Raw genomic sequence first — 19303 nt, 5'->3', positions numbered from 1 at the left:
CCTGACGGCCGCTGTCACCCGTCTCCCCTTCTACTTCCGGTGTGCAGCGGCGTCGGGTTCCCCGCTCCCCGCCCAGATCCGTCCCGCCCCAGGGGTCCGGGTACTCGCCCATTCCCTCACATTGGTTCCTCACCTCTGGCGGCCACCATCTTCAGCGGCAACATGGGTAAAGCGCCTTCAGTCTCTCTGCCTCGGCGACGCTGTCTCGTTACCCGGAGGAGGAGGGGGGGGGGCGGGGAGGGAAGCGGGCTGGAATGGGAGGGCGGCTGCTCTGCGGGTGTGCCGTGTTGGGCGAGCCGGGCCGGGTGTGGAGGGGAGGCGGCGGGCGGCCGGGCGGGGTCGGGCCGGGCCGGGGGCCGCGGTTATTGTCTCGGATCGGGCGCCGCTCCCTCGGCCTAGGCCGCTGCCTCACACTCGGCGCGGATCCCCGCCGCCTCCCACCGCCGCGCCGAACCCCCGGCCCCCGCTCCTGGTTTTACTTCTCGCCGCCAGTTTTATAATTTAAAACCGTCCTTCATTTTTTTTAAAAAACCTGTCCGTAAAGTTGCTTTGGCGCGCATGCGTGGGGCGATATAAAGAATGAGTTTAATGCTGAAATTAAACACTTTGTGCAGCGGGTTTTCAATGCACATTAACCCCCGGGGAGCAATGCTGCCGATGCATTTCTCTGTTTGTGCCCGCGGGGTTTAAATTTGTTTTAAAAAAGGGAAAGGTTGTGCCGCGCGCGAGTGTAGTCCATCCGCCGCCGCGCATGCGCGGAGGATTCCGCGGCAAATAAGGTCTAATTGCTGTTTTCTGCCACGTCAGCCGAGCCGGGTCGGGCCGTCGGGCCGATCCGGTCCCCCCATTCTCGCTCGGCGTTGGGTATATTCGGGATTAAAAACCCGTCTCCTTTGCCGAAACGGGCCAGCCGGGTGTGGAGCACTCTGGGAGCCCCGGACTACAAATCCCATCATGCTCGGCGCAGGGGGGCCATGTTGGCGCCCCGCGCGCGTGCGCAGTGGCTGCAGTCGGTCTCGGTGGCGGGTTGTGTGGAGCCTTTTGTTTGTGTGTTTCAGGTTATTTTCATTTTGCAGAGCAGGTTGCATTTACAAAAATAGACACAATAGCCGTGGGATTAGAAGACGGTTTAAAATACATTATTACCGTCGGGCACGTCTATTTTTTAAAAAAGGTATGGGTTTGCATTTTAATCGTTGCCTTTTTAAAGTTGCAAACACCACCTGCAGGTTCAGGGCACTCGACCATGGGCTGAAGTATGCAATCCACCAAAACCCCCACACTCGCTGCTAGCCGTGGCTCAGCGAGCAGCATCCTCGCCTCTAGTCCAGCAGGCTGTGGGTTCATGCCCGACGCCGGAGACTTGAACCCGTGTATTCCAAGCTGACTCTCCACTGCAATACGGAGGGGGTGCTGTATTGTCGTGTGGTTAAATCCTGCCCGCTCTCTCGGGTGGGAAGAGCGAGGGAGGTGAGAGCTTCTCCCAGCCTGGCTGATAGCACAGATACAAAATTCAAAATAAAAACAAAATGTTATAAATACTCAGCAGGCCAGGTAGCATCTGTGGAGAGAGGGAAATGCACGGTCATCAGTTGTTTGTGTACAAAAGTTAAACACCTGGAGATGCTAGAAATTTGAAATAGGAGCAGTAAGTGCTAGAAATGTGCGACAGTTTGGGCAGCATAGGAGAACAAGGGGTGATTTTGTAGATGTGCATAAAATTATAAGGGGCATTGATCGGGTGAATGCGGACAGATTCTTTCCCAAGGTTGGGGAATCGAGAATGAGGAGGGCATAGGTTTAGGGTGAGAGAAGGGAGGATTTAATAGGAACCTGGATGACAACCTTTTCACCCCGAGGGTGGTCATTATCTGGAACAAGCTGCCAGGGGAAGAGATTGAGGCGAGTACTTGGACGGGTACACGAATAGGAAAGGTTTAGAGGGATGTGGGCCAAAAGGGCAAATGGGACTAGTTTAGAGGAAGTGTGACTGGCATGGACCGGTTGGGCTAAAGGGCCTGTTTCCATGCGATATGACTATGTGGTGAGAGAGCATTAATGTTTCATGTCAATTGAAAATGATAATTCTGTTTGCATCTCGGCAGATTTCATATGATCTTTGTTGTCATCACGAGAACAGATTATCTGCTTGTTATGGGGACTTTTCCAGTAAACTGACAATAATGCAGTGGATTGAGGGTTTTAAATCCATGTCCTTCTGGCTCTAAAGTAACACATACCGTAGGAACAAGGATTCTGTTGTCACCTGGCTCATAAGTGACTGGCAATAGATTCTCTGCCTCTGGTGTCACAATATATCTAGAACCTTGTAACAAGCATTGTGTACAGTATGCTTGCCTTTATTAGTCGAGGCATTGAGTTCAAGAGTCAGGAAGTTACGTTGCAGCTCTATAAAACTCTGGTTAGGCCGTATCTGGAGTATTGCGTTCAGTTCTGGTCTCCCCATTTCAGGAGGGATGTGGAGGCTTTTGGACTGGGTGCAGAAGAGGTTTACAAGGATGCTGCCTGGATTAGAGGGAATGTGCAATAAGGAGTTGGACATAGGATGGTTTCTATCAAGTAGCAGAGGCTGAGGGAGACCTGATATAAGTTTATAAAATTATGAGAGGCATAAACAGACAGTCAGTAACATTTTACCCAGGGTTGAAATGTCTAATACCAGACGGTATGCATTTAAGGTGGTGGTGGGTGGGAAGAGTTCAAAGGAGATGTGCAGAGCAAGCTTTTTTACACACACACTGGTGGGTGCCTGGAATTGGCTGCTGGGTGGTTTTGCTGGAGGCAGATATGATAGAGGTGTTTAAGAGGTTCTTAGATAAGCACATGAATGTGCAGAGAATGGAGGGATATGGACCGTGTGCAGGAAGAAGGGATTAGTTTAATTAGGCATCATTAGCTTAATTAGTTTGGCCCATCGTGGGCTGAAGGGCCTGTTCCTGTGCTGTACTGTTCTATGTTCTATAAGTGCTTCCCAGACAATGCCATTGAGGTGAAATTACTGTTAATGCCAGTTTGCAGATACCAACTCCTGCAATTGGCAAAGAGGTACTGGCCAGGAAATGTGTTCTTAGTTACCTATGCTGAGGCTTATATATTGGTAGAGGTACAGTGGGGAACACCCCTGCACTCCTTGCAAATTGTTGTGGGATTTTTGTGTTCACTGGGAGGATAGAATACACCTCAGTTTTTTTTTATTTGTGCGAAAAGCGTTAGATCTGACAGTGCAGCACTCGGTTGGTACTTCATTGATGGTAAAACCTGGGTGACTGAGACTTGGGGAGTTGAATCTACAATCTTGTGCTGCTAAGGCAAGAGTGCTACTATTGAGACAGAGTGCTACATTGAAACCTTGTGCTATTCTGCAAAGGAGTACCTGCTGTCGATCATCTCAGTGAGGTGATACACTTGCGTTACTGTGCTTTGTGTGATTTAAATAGAATTGTCAATGGCAGTGTTGCCAGGATGCAGTGGAATGTGCCATGCTGTACCGACAGTGTGAGAGTGGAGTGATGGAGCCCAGAGTCACATTAGATATGCTATTAAAACCAACAAGGCTGTCAGGTTATTTGGAGTTCAGCTCCAAATATTGAGCCTGAAATTAAAATGAAGCACCTAAAAATGTATGCCTTAGAGGAAAGTTTAGACTTTTACTAAGAAATCCAAAATGGTTTTGTGACTTGCAGGTTGAAGTGAAGCGTATACTGTTGCTGTTTTAATCCAGACTCCAAGAGATGCAGATTGTGAACTAGTTTCCAGGAGTTTTTATGCTGATAATTCTCCCGGTGTCTTAATCACCTACAAACTGCGAGTGGGTTAAGAGAACCATGTTCCGTAATAAACAAAAATGGCGCATGACACTGATCTCAGAAATAAGTAATGGTCACTCAAAAAACAACTTTAACAGATAAATTTGTTTGTGCTTCAGGGTCTGAGTCAGTGTCACCCTCCCTGAGGAGGGATCTAATTCACTAAGTAGATTAACCTTAAAATTCCAACAGGAGTGAAGTGGCAGGGCCCAGCTCAAAGTTGCTGCAGTATGCACGATTAAGCAGTTTTTATTGCACTTTAAATGTACTGTGAATAATCTGTGGTGTGATTTAAATGGCCTGTAAAATAGAGTTTTTGCATTTATAGTCATAAAATATCTGTTTTGTCACCTGTGCTAGGATGTGGACTATAAATTCCTGTTAGCTAACATGGCAGTACATCGGGGCCAGGGGGGGGTGAGAGGGTAATCCTTCTGTGACAAGAACACTCAGTACACCAGCTCGCCTGTAATATCTCCACAGCTGCTGCAGCTTCTAACTGCCTCAGTCAACTTTAACTTTTGCCAATTCTTTTTGAAGATTCATTTGTCTCAGGACAATCTGACTTTCTTAGGCAGGGTTAGCCAGGTGATTTGGAAATCAGTCCATTGACCACCAGTGCTGCAGTGTGTGAATATTCATCTCTTGCACAGCTAGTCTCTGGAGGAAAGGTTTTACAAAATTTTCAATGAAATTTGTTGCTGGTTTAAATCAGGAGAGAGTGTCAGCTTTTTAAATGAGATGTGACACTGAAATCTCTGAATCGGTAATGAATGTGGTAATTGAAGCTCCCTGGTTCTTTTAGATGTTTGCTTTCACTGGTTTGCTAGCATAATTCCTTTTTATATCTAGTGGAGGGGGTTCAAATTCTTTTTACCTAGTGGGTTTTGTCTAACGTCCTGCTGCATTTGGTTTTAAAAATAGATAAACATGCTCTTGCATCTGATTTGATTTCCCACATTGCAATAGTGATAATATTTAATTGCCTGCAAGTTCTCTTGGACACCCAATGTTGTTGGTGACACCATCAATAATTCTTTTGTTGCAACTCCTCCGTGCCTGTCACCTCTTCAGCAGCTCGCTCACTTTTCAGGAATCCCAAGCTCGGTGAATACAAATGGACTTCCTTTTGTAGCAATGATTGAGTGCTGGGCGGCACTTGCTGTCCATGGGGCCCAGCCTTCCCCTCACAGATCCACTAGTTACACGTTTACTGTGAGCATGTCTCCAGGAAAGACTGGCTGACATGAGGAGGAGAGGATTGTGATTTAATTTCTCTTCTCTCCTATTTTTGATTTGTTCTTGAGATGTGAGGACAGTTGTTGCTTGTTGCCTCGTCCCTCCTTGGCCTTCAGCAATTTGGTTCTCACTGAAAGAGAGGTTTGAATATCAGCTTTCACAATTCTGGTTCTGCTGCTCAGTGGGACAGTGGTACCTTGTTTTGAAATGTAATCACTGTTGTAATGTAGGAAATCCAGCAGTCAATTTTGCACCAATTCTACAAACAGCACTGTGATAACGCCCAGGTTATCTTTTATCGATTGTGATTGAGGGGTAACTGTCAGCAAGAACACTGGGGCGGAGTGGTGGGAGGGGTGCCCTGGCTCTAGTTCGAAATAGTGTGCTGGGTTCACGTACACCCACTTGCGAGAGCTGACAGGGCTTCAATTTAAAGACTCCTCCAAAAGATGGTCCCTCTGACAATCCAACAGTCCCTTGATGTTACACTGAAATATTACCCGGACTGTGGCTTCAAGTCTCTGTGGTGGGACCTATTCCACGACTCTCTGACACAGGAAGCCATTTGACCCATCTAGTCTGTCCCAGCTCTCGTGACTATTCCATTGCTTGTCTCTGTCCCCACTGCTCTGACTATCCAGTTCCCCTTTGAAAGCTGTGATTGCTCCTGTTTCTACACCTCTACTTGCAGTTAGCCCAGTTTGTAACTGCTCTGTTTTTTAAATGTTTTCTCACACTCTCCCTGTTAACTTCTGGTGAAAATGTTAAATTTGTGCCGGTTGTAAAACTGGGCCATCTTTCCACCCTGTTGAAACCAGACATGATCCCATGCACCACGGATCTCCAGCAGTAATGCAAATACTAAAGATGGACAGAGATTTAAACAAACAATTGAAGTTTTATTCAGAACCACAGCAGTGTAAGCAGAGGTGATAAAGGAAACCCAGTCACTGGGCCTTAGTATAACTCAGCAAGTGACAGCTGCTGACATCTAAAACCAAGGTACGGTCCATCTTCCTCAACACACAGCACCAGTCTACTGGCAGCACACTGAGTGTAACCCGGAAGAGAGTTGAGGAACACCACACCAGTGGTGATAACAATGTGGAGACACAGTTAGAAAGCAGAGAAAAACTTCTGTCAGAACAGTCTATGTAAATTTGATGCATGATATTAAATGCATTTCGAACAGTAATTTTCCAGATAGCTTTTTATAACTGACAATAACCAGGGCAACAATTTAAAATGTTGGAACTATTTACAGTTTGAAAGGACCCTCAGAAGCAGCTGAGAAGGAGATTGAGGACATGCATTCTCTTTGTGGTTAGAAAATCATAGTAGTAGAGAGCAAAGAGATATGTGAGTTAATACCCACTCAGTGGTGGTGCAAAGAGTATTCAGAGCAGCCAGTAGACTGCTGGGCCTTATCTTGAGATGGAAGTAATGCTTCAATGGTACAGACCCATCCCAAATCAGTACTGGACGCTGTCTCTCAGGAAGGATATAATGGCTGTGTGGTGCATGCAAAGTCACTGGAACAATGTTGGTGTTTGAAGGGGTGAAGTTGTGATGATGGGTTGCACAGACCTGTCTGCCTTTGAGTGAAAGATTGTCATGTGATCTGAATGAGGTGCATTGATATTTAATAGGGTGGATATGTAGAATCTGTCCACTTGTTCATGACTGGATAAAACTATCTTAACAATTGGAGGGCATCTGGGAGCAAATTCAGGAACACTTTTCTGTGTTGAACTCTTCAGTCAGTAGTCGTTATCACTTCACTGTAGGAACTTGTTTTACACTAATTGGTTGCAGTGTCTCCTGCATTAATCCATGAATCACATTGGGCAGCTTTAGATCATGAAAGGCACATTCATTTAAAGAAAAGGTTTCTTTCTTCCAGCAAAGTCTGTCGATGCAGAGGGCAGTTGAAGCTTTGAGGAGATCATAGATGTTTAAGGGTTTGGCATAGAGTGGGTAGATGGAGTTGAGGTAGAGAAGTGACAGTGGTGAAGCTTGCATTGCCTGCCTGTTCCTGTGCACTGGCACATGATCCCTTGTGAACCTGCGCTCTGAAAATGTCATTAGATGGGGGTTGGGAAGCTGGTGGTATCGGATGCTGCTCCTTGGGGGGTGGGGGTGGGTGGTATACAAGTTTGATCTGATTCCTGAGTTAGAAACAATGCTTGGCTTCATTGGAGGCTGGCCCTGTGCAGCCAGGTCGTCTGGCATGTGTGTGGTTGTGGTGCTGGGAATCGCAGCCTTTCTATCTGCGGTACAGTGGGTCCCGGCACAACTGGTAATTGTAAACTTCTGTTCAATCAGTTATCACTGCAGAGAAGCTCCATCTCGCCGGCAGTGAACTCCAGGTGTTGCAAGTATTCCCAACACATTTTGAATATAGAAGTTGGGATGTTATGTTGCAGTTGTACAAGGCATTGGTGAGGCCACATTTGGAATATTCTGTTCAGTTTTTGTCATCCTGCTATAGGAAAGATGCCATTAAGCTGGAAAGAATGTGGAGGGGATTTACGAGGATGTTGCCGGGACTCAAGGGACTGAGTTACAGAGGTTGAGCAGGCTGGGACTTTATTCATTGGAGCGTAGAAGAATGAGGGGTGATCTTATGGAGGTGCATGAAGTCATGTGGGGCACAGACAGGGTGAATGAGCAGTCATTTTCCTAGGGTTGGGAAGTCAAGAACTAGAGGGCACAGGTTTAGGGTGAGGGCAGAGAGATTTAATAAGAACCTGAGGGGCAACCTTTTCACTCAGAGAGTGGTCAGTAACTGGAACGAGCTGCCAAAGGAAGTGACTGAGGCAGGTACATTAACAACATTTAAAAGGCACTTGGACAGGTATGTGGATAGGAGAGGTTTAGAGGGATTTGGGCCAAATGCGGGCAAATGGGAATCTTGGCCGGCAAGGACGTTGGGCCAAAGGGCCTGTTTCCGAGCAGTATGACTCTAAATGGGACCTCCCCTAAGTTGACTCCCAGTCATTCTTACCTGGCGCCTGATGTTATTTTAGTCATATATGTGGTCAAAGCAACCACACTACCTTTCACCCAGTGTGCTAGGCCCTGTGGTAATGGCTGCCAGTGAAAGAGGTGGTGTGGCAGCTAGTTCATTGGGCTGTTTCAGGAACGGGCAACGTTCTTCCAGAATTCTTTCTGTCACTGGAATTCTAATTTATCAACTGAAACCAAAAAGGTGGCAAATTGTTATAACTGCTAACCTTTACACTTCTCGTGTGCTCTACGAACTCTAACTTCTGCTTTCCAGTTCAGGCCTTTCTCTTTTGGGAAAGAAACCTATGACCAAGATGGTATTGGTTTATTATTGTCACTTGTACTGAGGTACAGTGAAAAACTCGTCTTGCATACCGATCGTACAGGTCAATTCATTATACAGTGCATTGAGGTAGTACAGGGTAAAAACAATAACAGAATACAGAGTAAAGTGTCACATCTACAGGGAATTGCATTGCAGGCAGACAGTAAGGTGCAAGGTCACAACAAGGGTTTAGTGGAAAGAATAAAGAAGACAGTTATGAGGATATTAAACTATCTATAGGTGAGGGAGGGCTGGGGGAAAAGATATTGGGCCATGAGGGGAGGGGAAGTGCTGGCAACTCAACAGCAGGCTGCTCACGTTTTTCTGCATCAATGCCACTAAGTTTGGGATCCTCGCACAAGTGAGGAAGAAGCAAACTTTCTGGTCACTTCTGGTCACTGCCTCCATCAATTTGGGAGTTGTTCCTTAGATTTGAAAACTGCACTCTTTCTTTTGTTTAAGAAAGTTGAGCAATGGAAATCAAAGAGTTAAAAAAATAGTTAGCCACTCATCTGGTTCTGAGAGATCAAAGTCTGTAGTTAAAGACCAAGTGACCTGATACTTTAAAACCCAGCATGGATTTAGGAAGAGAACTCAGCGGGTCAAACAGCATCTGCAGAGGCAAGCTGTAAGCCGGTGTTATGGGTCAAGACAGCAGTCCTGATGCAGGGCCTCAACCCAGAACGCCAACTTGCACCTTTTTCCTCCACAGATGCTGCTTGACCTGCTGAGTCCTTCCAGTGTTCTGTTCTTGAATCCAAATCTGGGTCTGCAGCATTGATCATTGGCCATTTGTGACCAGCAGCACTAATTTCAGCTGATCCACTTGACAAATTATCACACATCTAGTGTGGTATTACTGGAAAGCACAGAGTAACTGAATGCAGTAACTAACATACTGCTCTGGTTTATTCCAGTCCAGTATAAAGTGATTATTGACATGACTGTCAAGCAAGGCAGCATTGGATCTGCAGCAAAGGAGACTGTTATTCCCATGGTTCTGATTCTTTTCTCCTTTCTTTCGGAGGGCCATCTTATTGGGAATTGAAGCTCAAGAGAGTGGGGAAGGTACTTGCGGAAGAATTTTTGTTTTAAATTGAGCTGTCGTGAGCAGTGTCAGGTTTGAAGTGAATGTTCTGCTGCACTGTACTGACAGTATCACTGTCTTTTCATCACTGCCCTCTATCTCCCCCACCACTCCCGATCTTCTACTCTGTTGAACATGTACAACAACAACCTTGCGTTGATATCATGTCTTGGTGTAGTAAAGCATCCTAGGACTTCACAGGAGCATCTATTTTTCAGACAACATTTAACACTACATTGTAAGCAAACAGGTACAGTTGACAACAGCATAGTCAAAGAGGTTGCTTCAGGAACGCCTTAAAGGAAGAGAGGTTGAGAGGGACCTCAAGATCAGTGGGTCTTGGCAAGTGAAAGCATAGCCACTGTTTTGGAACAGTGGAAACCGGAGATGTGCAGGAAGCAAGGAGTGGCACAGAGGCCTCAAAGGATTGTGAAGTGGGAGTAGATCATATAGGAGAGAGGCCATAGGGATTTGAAAACAAGGATCAGAACTTGCAAACTGTGTCAGTTCCACACACATTTATCCCCTAAAGTCACAGTGTGTGCCCTGTTTCCAACTGTACTATGGTTTCATGTTAGCAGCCTGGAGAATTCCCTCCTTTAAAAGAAAGCTGTGGAATAATGAGCACAAATACAAACTGCCGAAGGAACTCAACGAGTTGCTGGGAATTCAGAGGGAAAGTTATGTTGAGTTCTGGTCATTATTCTACAAGCTCTGAGCCTTTTTCATTACTTTTCAGATTCTAACTGTAGTTAAACTTTTCTTCTTAAACAGCCTCAGCCTCACTTCTCAATTTAAGACTGGACACAATGGGGAAAAAGCAAAACAAGAAGAAAGTGGAGGAAGTTCTGGAGGAGGAGGAGGAGGAGTACGTGGTGGAGAAAGTGCTGGACAGGCGTATAGTGAAGGGAAAGGTGGAGTACCTGCTCAAATGGAAAGGATTCTCAGAGTGAGTATTCAAAACCTAGGGGCTGGCTTTGTGTTTCTGTGCTGAGTGGCCTCTCTGGTCACAGGATCAGTGAGGGCACCAAGTTTGCTTTCAGATTTAGTGGCCAAAGCAGAAACTGGATCCCAGGAACGAAAGGCTTAACATGAGTGCTTGATGTCTCTGGGCCTGTACTCGATGGAGTCCAGAAGGATGAGGGGGATCTCATTGAAACCTACCGGATAGAGTGGACGTAGAGGGGATGTTTCCATCAGTGGGAGAGTCTAGGATCCAAGAACACAACCTCAGAATAAAAAGACGTCCCCTTAAAACTTAGATAAGGAGGAATTTCTTCAGCCAGAGTGTGGTGAATCTGTGGAATTCATTGCCACAGAGGGCTGTGGAGGCCAAGTCATTGGGTGTATTTAAGGGAGAGATTGATAGGTTCTGGATTGGTAAGGGGGTTGAGGCTTACAGGGAGAATGGGGTTGAAAAAAATCAGCCATGATTGAATGGCAGAGCAGACTCAATGGGCCGAATGGCCTAATTCTGCTATTTTTTATGGTCTGATGGATCAGGATTGAGTAGATGGAGTAAGGAGAGAGTAGGGGTACAGGGTGAGGAACTAGGGTTTGAGTTGTAGTGGAGGCAAAACCCCAACATGGACGAGTTGGGTTGAATGGCCTTTTGTGAAAACCTGGAATAAATAAGTTGTGCAGTTAATTTGATGCTTTGTAGTCATGAAGGGAATTGATAATGTGGATAGAGGTAAACTTTATTCACCAGGTAGAAAATGCCCAGGGCAGAGGAACAAAAGGAGAACTTGGGCCATCGAGGAGACATTTGTAAACTTTCTTCAAAGGCTTTTGGAAATGTGCATCATCCACTAAAAGCACCAGGCGCCAACTCAATTAATAATTTTAAACCTGAGATAGTTGCTTGGCAGAGGTATAAAAGGAGATGATGGCATTGCAAGGAGATTGAACAATGGTACAGATTTGGTATGATCTAATTGAATGGGAAAACACAGACTGGCAAATTCCTGCGAGAGTTGGCATTAGGAGGTTGTTCTGGTGTTTGGAGCTTTGTGGCCACGCTGTGTCAGCCTTGCTCGAGTTCCCCACACACATTTACTGTCTCAGCTCGCATACGAGGAGGGGGATACCAGGAGATTCCTTTGCAAAGTGTTGGTATTCATTCACACACTGACTTCATTGGGACAAGTAGTTGCCCGTCCATCACTGACCAATTCAGTGAAATCTCACCCACCGCCCCCCCACCCCCCCCGTAACCCCAGTCAGACTATCCCAGAACATTAAAGCATTCAGTACATCCCAAATCTTGACCACCCACCTCAGCACCAACCAGAGGTTAAAGTGAGACCCTTCTCTACCTCTTGGGTCTCCAGCTCTGTACATTTACGCAGTGCAGTCATCTGCTCAGTTATTCTGTGAATAGGTCAAATGTGTTACTGGACTGGGAGCTATTCAGGGTGCACAGGCAATGTTGCTAGGTTGCCCCTAGCTGTGGCGTACTGTCGGGAGAGTGCAACAGTGAGTCTTGTTCTGTTCACGTCTCCCAGGTATGGACATGTCACTAGCAAAGTCATCCTCAACTCCAAGGTACCGACAAGAAGCAGTAGTGCCACTGGCAGTGTCCACACCACTATGTGTAGTTTGTTCTGTGCTATACTGGGGCATGTTCAGATCAAAATGTAATGTCACACATGGATTCCTAGATTTGTCCTCTGACCCAGAACCATTGCCATAAGATATAGGAGCAGAATTGGGCCATTCGGCCCATCGAGTCTGCTCCACCATTCGATCATGGCTGATTTTTATTCTCTTCCGCCTTTTCCCTATGACCCTTAACCCCCTTCCCTTACCTATCAGTAGAACCTATCAGTCTCTGCCTTAAATACACCCAATGACTTGGCCTCCACAGCCCTCTGTGGCAACAAATTCCACTGATTCACCACCCTATGGCTGAAGAAATTCCTCCTCATCTCAGTTTTAAAGGGACGTCCCTTTGTTCTGAGGCTGCGATGCCCCTTTCCCTCTCACTTTGCTCCAGATACCCTGCTCACCTTTTAACCCTGCTCTACGTAGCTCCCTGCTGTTTGACACCACTCCAGTGATATGCAATGTTGTTTTGATGCCGTGTTCCTGACAGAACTGAGAGCTGAGCTATGAGCTGCCCCAGGTCTCTTTGCATCTCGCAATGTGGGTGTTGTTTATAAATTGGTTCAGTGCTCCAGTCGTTCAGTGAATGGAACTGTTTTCCAGTGATGACAACACATGGGAGCCAGAGGAAAACCTCGACTGTCCCGACCTCATCGCGGAATTCTTACAGTCCCAGAAAATAGCGCACGATGGTGTAGATAAAACGGAGGGACCAAAGCGGAAAGCGGAGTCTGATACCGAAACAGAGGAGAATAAAAACAAGAAGAAGAGAGAGGAGGTCAGTGAAAGTGCTTCTTGTGTCTCCTCTTCCTTCTCTCGCAGCCTGGTGACAGGCAGAGGGAGTGTGGTAAATGCCGTGGGAAATCTTCAATGCCTTCCATCAGGGAATGGGATAAATAAACTTGCTGTTAATTCCAGCAGCAAACCTCACTCCGAGTTGTTAAAGTGATGAGGAATAGTTTGTATTTCTGGGACTGGAATGGGTGGCAGCTCCTTCTGTCCCTCCCTCCCGTTCGTCTGGCTCTGCTGCTTTTACTGTGGTCCTTCTGGGGTTTGTATCTCTTCACTCTTCTGTGGAACTGTACTTGGAGATAGAACTGTGGGTCTGTTCCCAACAATGGGTTGGTCAGCAGGCTACAACGTGCCCAGCTGGAAGACGAGGTGTATCCCATCCCATGAGAGGTGTGTATGATATGTTCCTTTATCCCCAGACACCCATTCCCTACCCTACATGGGTGATCCTAGAGGAAAATGTAGATCTGCTATTGAGAGAACAAAAATACATTTCATTGAGAGCAACTGAAACCTCAGTCCCTCGGGGAAGCTGGTGGTGGGGTAGGTGGGTTCACTGCTGGATTGAAAGATTCAATCTCTCGCCTTGTTCCGCACCAGAATCCATGGCCTTGTTGATATTCCAATCAGTCTTATAGAGTTGTACATTACAGAAACAGGCCCTTCAGCCTAACTCGCCCACGCTGACCAAGTTGTCTGTCTATGCTAGTTCCATTTGCCTGCATTTAGCCCATATCACTCCAAACCTTTCCAACCCATGGACCTGTTCAAACGCCTTTAACCATTTGTAATTGTACCCACCTCTGTCACCTCTTCTGGCAACTCGCTCCACATACACACCACCATCTGTGTGGAAAAGGTTGCTTCTCAGATCCCCTTTCAATCTTTCCCCTCTCACCTAAAACCTGCGCCGTCCAGTTTTAAACCCCCCCTACCCTGGAACAAAAAAGACGGTCACTATCTACCATATCTATGCCCCTCAGAATTTTATTAACCTCCTTTGCTCCAGGGGAATCAGCCCAACCTACCTGATTGCACCTTATCTCAAGCCCTGCAGTCTAGGCAACATCCTTGTGAAGCTTGTCTGCACTTTTTCCAGCTTAATCACATCCTTTCCATGGTGTGGCGGCCGGAACGGCACACAGTTGACCATCCTAGGGAGACCCTGTCCCCTTTGCTGGCTTGACTGCAGATTTCTTGCTTGGACGTGGTCAGATTCCAGTTAGTGTTCCCCTTACCCGCTGAACCTTTGTGTATTTCTCTTCCAGCAAGAGAAGCCGAGAGGTTTTGCCAGAGGACTAGAGCCAGAGCGTATTATTGGGGCAACGGATTCAAGTGGAGAACTCATGTTCCTCATGAAGTGGTGAGTTCCAGCTCTAAAGCTGATTTCTGTCGCATTTATAGCCTCTCTTGAATGAATGTCGAGTGAACTCGTTGTACAGTGTGCAGAGAGGGAAGTTATGCTTTAAAAATTAGCATGCTGAAGGCCAACAGTGCATGAGGGGGGAGATCAGAATAGAACCACATCACAGACCAAGGCCATTAGGCCTGTTACTCCTTTGCTCTCTCTGTGAATCAGCTACTCTGTTTGTTCCCATCCCCTGTCCTCCATTGAGTGACCATTCGAGATGGCTGAGCTCTTAATCTGCAAGGGGCTGTGTTGTTTTTATTTGAGATTTCCAGCATATGAACAATGTTGGAAACACTCAGCAGGTCAGACAGCATCTGTGGAGAGAGAAGCAGTTAACATTTGAGGTCCAGGACCCTTCATCAGAACTGAGAAACGTTGGGGAAGGTGGGGGGGAGGGTGTGATGGCTGGAACTGATGGGGTGAAATAATGCCACAGTTTAAGCTTTGTGTGTTGCTAATGTTGTCTGGTCTGTGTAATGTTGTATGGTCCACTGATACAATCAAACAGAAGGCAAGTACAGGACGGCTGACAAACATGGCTGGTTCTTGTACAAACAGCGAGTTATCTAAGGCTGTAGAGCTTGATATCAAGTGCTGCAAGTTGTAACGTGCCCTGATGGAAGGTGAGGTGTGATTTTCTGGGGTGTTTTTTTTATAGTCAGTCTGTACAGGGTTACACAGACTCTACAAGGTTAGCCACACATTACACAGACAAAGAAACCTAAACTTATTTTGACTGTTCCATTATTTCAGCCAATCAGAGACATTCCCTTTGTTTCACACCCCCCCCCCCCCCCAACAGTAACTTGTTTCTCTCCCAGTTCTGATGAAGGCTCCCTCCCCCCACCAGACTGGAACATTAACTGTTTCTCTCCACAGATGCTATCCTGAATTTTTCAATGCTACCTTTTAACTGGAGTATTTAACAAGGTTAGAGATGAAAGGTCTTGGCATGAAGCATTGTCTGTCCATTTCCCTCCACAGACACTGCCTGACCCGCTGAGTTCCTCCAGCAGCTTGTGAGTTGCTCCAGAACCCAGCAGCTGCAGTCTACTGTGTCTCTGTTTAACAAGGTTACTGTGGGAGTTCCAATGCCCTTGCATCGGTTCCTGACTCTGAACATCAACATTTTTTAAAAAGCAACAAACAGAGTCTGCTGGGGAGGAACTCAGTGGGTCAGGCAGCATCTGTCGGGGGGCCAGGAATTGTCAACGTTTCAGGTTGAGACCCTGCATCAGGATTCTAACTGTGGATCAGCTTAAAAATAAAATAATTTCAAAGCCATCTAGATAAGTACACAAACAGGAGAGGTTTAGAGGGCTGTGGGCTAAACACAGGCAGATGGGACCAGCTCACTGGGCAACACAGTCGGCATGGACCAGTTGGGCCAAAGGGCCTGTTTCTGTGCTGTATGACTCTAAACCTGTGCTTATGTGGCAGGTGTACACAAAATGCTGGAGGAACTCAGCGGGTCAGGCAGCATCAGTCCAAGTGAAGGGTCTCGACCTGAAGCATCAACTGTCCATTTCCCTCCAAAGGTGCTGCCTGGCCTACTGAGTTCCTCCAGCATCTTGTGTGTTGCTCCAGATTCCAGCATCTGCCGTCTTTGTGTCTCCATATGTAGCAGCTGCTTTGAGTTTCCCACTCAGATATGTAGCTGCGGAAACCAGAGCAGCTCAGGTTAGAATTCCTCCCTAACAACAACCTTGTTCCCCTGCAGGAAAAATTCCGACGAGGCTGATTTGGTGCCGGCGAAGGAGGCGAACGTGAAATGTCCCCAGGTGGTTATCTCGTTTTATGAGGAGCGTCTAACGTGGCACTCATACCCAACCGAGGAAGAGGAGAAGAAGGAGGAGAAGTAACCGAGCGAGAGGGGCTCACGCACCTCCCCTTTAATACTTTACACGATGAGAAAATAATCCCGACATTTCCAGAAGTGGTTTTCAGTTGTACAGATGTAAAGTTCTCTGGGCGTTACTTCTCAACTCCTTTCGGACATATATCATTGTCTCTGATAGGGAGGGGCGGGCGGGGCAGGTTGTGTTTTTAAATCCAGCATGACTTTTTTTATTTCATTGTTTTTTTTCTCTCTCCGGGTTTTGGGTAACAACTGATTGTAGAAGCCAGTGAATTGTAGATTAGTTGTCTTGGCTTATAGCGTTGGGTTGGAGCCCCTGAAGGCAAAAGGAGTCTGTGGGTGCTGACATAAGTTGCAGCCTCTTAGTACAGCGTTTGGCGGTTTTAGCTCAGATTGATCCCCACCCCTCGTTTCCCTTTGCACGTTCTTAGATATGAAGAGCAGCTTGGATAGACTTGCATCTTGCAAGAGGTGGCAACTTTATAAACCCCTATCTAGATGTCTGATGGTTTCACAGCGAGTGGGACTGGGAGAGTGGTGGAATCTGGTGGCTCTTACCCGTGAGTATCTCACCATTGGGAGCCTGCTCTGCCCCCTCCCTGCCTTCTCTCTGCGACACCCTGGTGCTCTCCACAGCGAGGCTGAGGAATGCCTGATAACAAGGGACTGCTTGATATTTGAACCAACCTGTGGGAGGTTTGGTGACGTACACTGCCTCCCTTCCCCACACTTCCTCTTCGTTCTTCAGTAGTGTTTCCGTTGTAGTGAAAGACTCTCCTTTTGTTGGTCCTGTGCTGGCTGCTTTGCATTGAAGCAATAAAGCACAGTTAGTGGGATAGGGCTTCGTTCTTTACAGTTGAATACTGAGGCTGCTAATGGCCTTCTGTCTGTTACTTGATGTATAGTTTGCATCAGTGCCACTCTGTTCTTGCTCTCAGCCCTTTGTTGGACTTGCATTAACATCTGCTAATTTTTTGTAGTAAGTGGGTTTCTGCTACTCAGTGATCAGGTCTGTGAGGGGTGTGGAGGTGAAGTGCAGACAGAACAGAGAAAGATGTACCAGTCTGCGGCTCTGTGACAGAGGCGTGATCAGTCAGTGTTTTTGGGTATGGGCAACTTTCTTTTTCCTCAGTCAGAGGTTTACACCTGGAACACCGGTCTCGTATGTTCCTCTCTCTGTCTCTCCAGTATTTACTGCTCATTATGGTTACACTGGGGCAGATTGTGACTTTAAGTGTTCGCCAAGGTCTCAGTCTCACCATCAGTGAAGCGGGAACTGTTGAGGATGTGCTCTGACGATCCGTTGTTTATTTTCGTGCAGCAGCACAGAGCGAGGCGCGGTGCAGCCAGACCCTGTTGACTCCATCGGCAGAAGGAAGTAACAATGGAGTAGGTATTAGGAGTTGCTCCGCACGCTCTGGGAATGACAGCTGCCTCCCTTGGGGACAAGGGCATCTCATTCGGTCCCAGGATACCACTGCATTATCAACAGTTGTTTCTGGTTGGTGAAACTCCTTCCCATTCTCTTCAGTTTATTCGTTAAAAATGCCTGGGAGGAGGAGCGGTGGGGAGTTGTGAAGATACCAAACACAGCACCAGCTTACTGATCTGCATCCCTGCCTGCTGCACACTCCCTCCCCTGGGCAACTGATCTTGGGTTTGTAGCAGTCAGTAGATGACAATAAGGGGGGTGGTGGAGAAGTCTAGCTTGCTAATAACAGCCCACCCAGGCTAGTAGCAGAGTCGCAGATCAAGCTGAAAGGAGTGCGCTTGTTCTCTCTGTAGGGTTGTATTATTCTGCTGTGAACAGTAGCCACACAAGAGAAGGGTGCGCCTAGGTTTTGTATTTTACTTTCTCGGGGAGAGGAGACCAGGGGCAAAAGAGAGAATGCAACATCTGATACAATCCATGTACTGTAGGCTCGGGAGAGGGAGGAGACTCCCCTTCCGGCAAGGTATTTCAGAAATCCATTGTTCTCATGCAGCAGACCTATTGATTTTACAGTGTTCTTGTGTTATTGGAGTAAGACTAATTATGTGTTCATTAGTACTTTTTAAACAGGATGGGGAGGGAGGGTGGGGATATGTTTGTGTCTGAGGTATTTGTGGAAGGAAATTACAAAGCATGGAAACTAAAGTATTAGTGTCACTTTCCTAGTTTTCATACATTGCAGCTCTTCTGTTTGACTCACATTTAATCATCAAGTGTTGTCTTTTAGAGGGGAGAACTGATTTTAGCTGGTTTTAAAGGATCTGTTTTTGTAGAATTCCTATTGAGTATTGTGATAACTGCTCCTGCAGCACTGCACCCTGTGTGTCATTGAACAGGCGCGCAAATATTATTGTGTAATAAAACAGGAAAAAAAGAATAGCCTCGTCTGCATGTGGTTTTTAATCTTTGAAACTGGATGTGACAAGTGGAACAATCTGCAGGAGTTGGGGTTCCCTTCCCAGATGTCAATCACTGCAGCATCTCCGCTGAGAGTTTCAGGTACTTGGAATAGAAGGCCACCATCAGAGACGTTAATTCTGCCTCTTTGGCTTTCGTTAGTTTAATGTGACAGGATGTAGCTGGGGTGCAGAGAAGGAGCTCAGGCAAAGGGGCCAAGTCTGGTTCTGAGCTTTAGTGAGAGTTTAAAAATAGCAGACAAGGGCTCCCCCTACTGGTTCTGGCCATTACTTTGACACCTCCTGGCAAACGTGGAAATTCAAAATCATTTCTTCCTTGATAAACTGTTGTGTTGAATTATTATCTGACAAATGAAAGAAGTTTTGCAATGCAAACCTCCCAGCTGCTGTTAGCGGTGGTGCAGTTAGTAGAACTGCTGCCTCAGCTCCAGCAACCTGGGTTCAATCTTCACTTTCTGTCCATGTGGAGTTCGCACGTTCTCCTTGTGACTGCATTAGTTTCCTCTGAGAGCTCCGGTTTCCTCATCCTGACAACATGGCTTGCAGAAAAGGAGCTTGGTAGGTTAAATGGCCCCTGTGAATTGACCCCTGTGTGTAGGTGAGTGGTAAAATCTGGGGGGGGGGGGGGGGGGGGGGGGAGTTGATGAGAATTCAATAACTGGATCAGTGTAGATAGGTGCCTGATGGTCAGCAGGGACTTGATAGGCCGAAGGGTCTGTTTCTGTGCTGGATTACTCTC

General features: G+C 46.7%; 2 protein-coding genes across 4 annotated transcripts in view; one reads left to right on the top strand and one right to left on the bottom strand.

The window, feature by feature from the left end:
- The window catches only part of LOC127582913 (sorting nexin-11-like), a 92041-nt gene extending 91981 nt beyond the window's left edge, over nt 1-60 (bottom strand). For both annotated transcript variants that reach the window (XM_052038564.1, XM_052038561.1), the window contains exon 1: nt 2-60. The gene's annotated coding sequence lies outside the window, so the exon portion shown is untranslated. The remainder of the gene's footprint in view (nt 1) is intronic.
- cbx1b (chromobox homolog 1b (HP1 beta homolog Drosophila)) lies at nt 34-18237 on the top strand. 2 transcript variants are annotated; one of them, XM_052038565.1, is made up of 5 exons: nt 34-166; nt 10262-10436; nt 12698-12872; nt 14155-14249; nt 16018-18237. In XM_052038565.1, exons 1-5 carry the CDS (start codon nt 163-165, stop codon nt 16157-16159), a joined length of 591 nt encoding a protein of 196 aa, XP_051894525.1. In that variant the 5' UTR covers nt 34-162; the 3' UTR covers nt 16160-18237. The 2 variants fall into 2 exon arrangements, with proteins under 2 accessions (XP_051894525.1, XP_051894526.1); XM_052038566.1 differs by lacking the exon at nt 34-166 and adding an exon at nt 1041-1174.
- Nucleotides 18238-19303: the final 1066 nt, after the last annotated feature.

Source organism: Pristis pectinata, chromosome 25, assembly GCF_009764475.1.
Source record: "Pristis pectinata isolate sPriPec2 chromosome 25, sPriPec2.1.pri, whole genome shotgun sequence".
Classification (NCBI taxonomy): domain Eukaryota; kingdom Metazoa; phylum Chordata; class Chondrichthyes; order Rhinopristiformes; family Pristidae; genus Pristis; species Pristis pectinata.
This window is presented reverse-complemented; position numbering and strand designations above follow the sequence as displayed.